Raw genomic sequence first — 5,285 nt, 5'->3', positions numbered from 1 at the left:
TATTCTGTGGCAATATGTGAGCCATTTCTGAAAAGCTCTACTTCTATAAGTTTCTCTGTGGAAACACAGAATGGAACATCTGACATGTGCAAAAAAAAGTCACCAAGTTAGTCTCTCTACTGCCTGGTGACTTATCTTTCCTGAATATATTGTCTTTAATGCTATCTTCTGCACCACCTTTGATTTGATGTACTAGTTTCTGGAACCTCAAGCAGTGTTTCCAATTGGCTTCTTATTAGTCAGTCTGTTGTAAGTAAAGCTAATTTCTTTTTTCTTATTGTTTTATAGACTATGTTAAGGTAATTGTAATGAACATATCAACATATTCAAAAATCCTATATAATTTGTTCCCTTTCAGTCACAAGTACTTCCCATTACCTTTCTTTGAATCCTTCCTGTTCTAATCCACGGCTTACCCTACTGTTTGATTCATTGTTTGTTTGTTTGTTTGTATATTTAGTTATTTAAATTTGTGCATCATAATTAGAAAAAAGAAGTATTATTCTTTCTGATGCATTCCTAGATTCATGTAGCACAATATGATCAGTTTCACAATTCTTTCATTTTGCATTCTGGTCAGGATCAGATTGTTCAAGCTAACAATGTTTACTCACAGAGACCTAGAGTCCTTGGGTTTATATTAAACAAGAAAAACAAATAATCCATATAAAACAAAAAAGGGAAATCTTTTAGACATTGGTATAATACTTGGCAAAAATGAGGAGCTGTTTTTCAAATTACAAAAAGCCTCCAAACTGGAGTTAGTTATTCTTTGGAATATTTAGCAGCAATTCTTCTTTTAGCAGACATTTTAAAGAGGGAATGAAAGAACTCTACCAAACATCCAGAAATACTTGTCACATGCCAGCTTCACGCTGAGGATCCTGTACTCTTCTGCTCTTCTTCCTGGGTCCTGGCCTCCACCTCTGTCCCTGGCGCTCCTGTATAGAACTGCTGTCTATGGAGTGGGTCAACGAGACCTGGGTGAGAGAATTTGTCTTCCTGGGCTTCTCAGCTCTGGCCAGCCTTCAGAGGCTGCTGTTCATGGTCTTCCTGCTCGTCTACCTCTTCACACTGGGCACCAATGCCATCATCATGTCCACCATTGTGCTGGACAGAGCCCTTCATACCCCCATGTACTTCTTCCTCTCAGTCCTCTCCTGCTCTGAGACCTGCTACACCTTTGTCATTGTGCCCAAGATGCTGGTGGACCTGCTGGCTCAGAAGAAGACCATCTCGTTCCTGGGCTGTGCCATCCAGATGTTCACCTTCCTCTTCCTGGGCTGCTCTCACTCCTTCCTGCTGGCAGCCATGGGCTATGATCGCTACGTGGCCATCTGCAACCCGCTACGCTACACAGTGCTCATGGGCCACGGGGTGTGCTTGGGATTAGTGGCTGCTGCCTGTGCCTGTGGCTTCACTGTCTCTTTGGTCACTACCTCCCTGGTATTTCACCTGCCCTTCCACTCTTCCAACCAACTGCATCACTTCTTCTGTGACATCTCCCCTGTCCTCAAACTGGCATCTCACCAATCCCGCCTCAGTCAGTTGGTCATCTTCATGCTGGGTGTCTTGGTCTTGGTCATCCCACTGCTACTCATCCTGGTGTCCTATGTCCGCATCATCTCTGCCATTCTAAAGATCCCATCCTCTGTTGGGAGATACAAAGCCTTCTCCACCTGTGCCTCCCATCTCATTGTGGTGACTGTCCACTATGGCTGTGCCTCCTTCATCTACTTGAGGCCCAAGTCCAACTACTCTTCCAGCCAAGACACCCTGATATCTGTGTCTTATACCATCCTCACCCCATTGTTCAATCCAATGATCTATAGTCTGAGAAACAAGGAATTCAAATCAGCCCTTCAAAGAACAATGAGCAAGACTTGGTTTTCTCTTAACTAAAGAATCAATTTTACACTCTTCATGGCTATTGATTTCCAAGAAAATGTGTGCTTGCATCTGTTTTCTCATTTAATTACCCAAATACAGTATAACATAAAAATATTTTCTACATATCAAGAACAATATACACTTTATCAATGGAGCTAAGACAAGTTTTATTTTCTCCCATTAGTGCTTCTCTAACAAATTTAAGAATATATGGCATTTGCTGGTAAATGGATAGCGTTAGAGCATATCATGGTAAGTGAAACAAGCCAATCCCCAAAACCAAAAGCCAAATGTTTTTTTTCTGATGAATGGATGCTAATTCATAATGAGGAGGGCCTGGGATGAGTGGAGGAACTTTGAATTGGGCAAAGGGGAGGGAAGGGATAGGAGGGAGCATGAGGATAGGAAAGATAGTGGAATAAGACAGATATCATTACCCTAGGTACATGTATGATGCATGAATATTAGGACTCTACTTCATGTACAAACCAGAGAAGTGAAAAATTGTGTTTTATTTGTGTACAATGAACCAAAGAACATTCTTTTGTCATAGATAGCTGATTATAATGAATAAATTTAAAAAAAATTAAAAAAATAATATATTAAAAGGGTTTACTCAGTTCCAGGAAAAATTAACTACACATTATTGCATAACATATTGTCATTCAAATGAAAGCAAAGGTAGATTTATGAGAGCAAAGATACATGTAAGTTGTTAAGAGCAATTGAGCAGAGCAAAGATGGTATCTAAACTGTCAATTCCACTGAGCAGAAGCAGGTTGTTTAACTGACTCCTCCTTTCCTTGAAGAAAATGCACAACATTGGCCCCTTTAATTCTGAAGCAAATATTAGTGACTTTTTTTGCAACCTCATTCACCACCTCAAACTACACATTGACCTGTCTTTGCCTGCACATGGGTCTGTTGTGCCCTTGCTTTGAGACTGGAACTTCCTGATGGAATCGCTGTTCTGTTCATATGTATTTCCTTCCTGGCTCTCCTTGTCAACCCCCACCTATTCCCTGAATAACATACTTACTTCTTCTATTTAAAGAAGCTACTAGCATTGAATCAATTACTAAAATTTCTCAAATAATTTCAAGGAAAGGGTTTGAATTAATATTAAGGCAGAAAAACATCAGGAGTCTTAGAATGGCCAGAAAGTCCATGGAAAACCCGTCCAATAACTTATTCCATCATCATTCTTCATGAGTCTGAGTCTCTCCTGTGGTCTCTGCCTACCTCTCCAACATTATTATTTCTGAGGTTATCATTATGCATTTCCCTTCAGTGCCTAGTTGTACATTCTCAAGTTCACCAAAATTTTGCTGGGCCTCTAATCAACATGATTGTATTTTCTCAAGTGCTGCTGGTTATTTCTGGAAAACTCCTATTGTTTAACTTAGACATACAATCTTACATTTCAAGACTATCTCAACCATCCTTTCTTTCTAAACCCTCTTTATCATCTGCTGCCACCCACTGATGGGATTAAGCTCCATTTTATTTTAAGGCATGCAGGATATAGTTTTTTGTTTCTTATTTCAACAATTTATCTTACTTCTTCAATGTACACCAAATGCTCTCTTAGCTACTGGAAATATGTGATGAAAAAAAAATGTGTGATCTCTGATCATAAACCTTATGTTCTGTTTCAAACCAGTCTCAATATACAGATAAATTCAGGGAAAACACTTTAGAGCCAGTGTAAGTCTAGTTTATACAGAGAGGGCATGCACAATCTAGAATAGGGGAGACCAAAAGAAAATTTAATTTATTTTGTTTATGGGACTGGCTTACCAAAGGAATAGAACTTTAAAATTTTTATTGATGCTTTATAATTATACATGATAACAGGATTCATTTTTTTGTGACATGTAAATAGAGGCATATAACAAAATTTGGTCCATTTAATCCCCAGTGCTCCCTTCCCATTCCCTCCCACTCCCCCAATGTGCTTGCTGCGCTCTGCTGCTTTCCTATTAGAGGCTGACATTTCACCTAAACTCTGAAGTGTAAGAATAAGTTACCAGATAAAGGGGGTCATTGGTGGGAGAATTTCTTTAGATAGGGCAATATATCCATAAGCTCTGAAACAAGAAAGATCTGGATAATTTAGAGGTAAACAAAGAAGGCCAATATAAATTCTTATTTAAAGGTAATTTTTTCCCAATTTCTTTAACTTTTTATTGATTTTATTTTTTAAATGCACGACAGTGGAATGAATTACAATTCTTATTATACATACAGAGCACAATTTTTCATATCTTTGGTTTTTTATTGAAACTTAAATATATATATATATATATATTATATATATTCATTGTATATGACATGCTGTTTTAATGTAAGTATACATTAAGTAATGGTTAAATGAATACATCAGCATATGTATTACCTCATACGTATTTTTTTGCATAGGATAAAAACATCTGAAATTTACTATTAACAGTTTTCAAATATGCAATATGTTGTTATTAACTATAGTCACCATGATGCATAACAGATCTCTTTAACATATTATTCCCATCTAACAAAAATTTTGTAGATTTTGACCAACATCTCTGCAACCCATCCAACCTCTATCCCTACCCATAGCCCTCTGGTAACCATCCTTCTATTCTATGATTCTATTATTTAACTTTTTAAAATTATATATATATATATATATATAATATTATGTGGAATTTTTCTTTCTGTAATTAGCTTATTTAACCTAGCATAATGTCCTCTAGGTTTATCTATGTTGCCATAAATGACAGGATTTCCTCCTTTTTAAATAGATGAATAGTATTATGTGTATATGTGCCATATTTAATTTATTTAATCAATTGATGGACCCATAGATTGATTTAATATCTTAGCTATTGTGAAGAGTATTACAATGAACATGAAAGTAATGATATCTTTTAACATAGTAATTTCATATCTTTTGGATATATACCCAGTAGAAAAATTACTGAATCACTTTGTAGTTCCATTTTTACTTGTTTTAAAAGCATGCAAAGCAAAATAAACCAATCCTGAAAAACCAAAGGCCCAATGTTTCCTTTGATATGCAGATGTTAATTCACTAAAAGGGGGAGCGTGCTAAGGAAAAATAGAGGTACTTTGGATTAGACAGAGACGACTGAAGGGAAGGTAGTGGGTATGGAAGAAGGAAGGACAGTAGAATGAACTGGACATTATTACCTTGGGTAAATGTATGATTATGTGACTGCTGTGATTCTACCTTATGCACAACCAGAAGAATGAGAAATTATACTCGATTTATGTATGATGTGTCAAAATACATTCTACTCTCGTGTATAACTAATTAGCTCAAATAAATTTTTAAGCAATTAAAAAAATAATTAACATCACAGTTAAAAAAAGAGCATCCATACTGCTTTCCA

General features: G+C 36.6%; 1 protein-coding gene across 1 annotated transcript; it reads left to right on the top strand.

The window, feature by feature from the left end:
* Positions 1-960: 960 nt before the first annotated feature.
* On the top strand, positions 961-1,902 carry LOC113176363 (olfactory receptor 10K1-like). The gene has a single exon (XM_026380829.2). The coding sequence runs from the start codon at positions 961-963 to the stop codon at positions 1,900-1,902; it is 942 nt and encodes a 313-aa protein (XP_026236614.2).
* Positions 1,903-5,285: the final 3,383 nt, after the last annotated feature.

Source organism: Urocitellus parryii, chromosome 11, assembly GCF_045843805.1.
Source record: "Urocitellus parryii isolate mUroPar1 chromosome 11, mUroPar1.hap1, whole genome shotgun sequence".
NCBI classification, from domain to species: Eukaryota; Metazoa; Chordata; class Mammalia; order Rodentia; family Sciuridae; genus Urocitellus; species Urocitellus parryii.
This window is presented reverse-complemented; position numbering and strand designations above follow the sequence as displayed.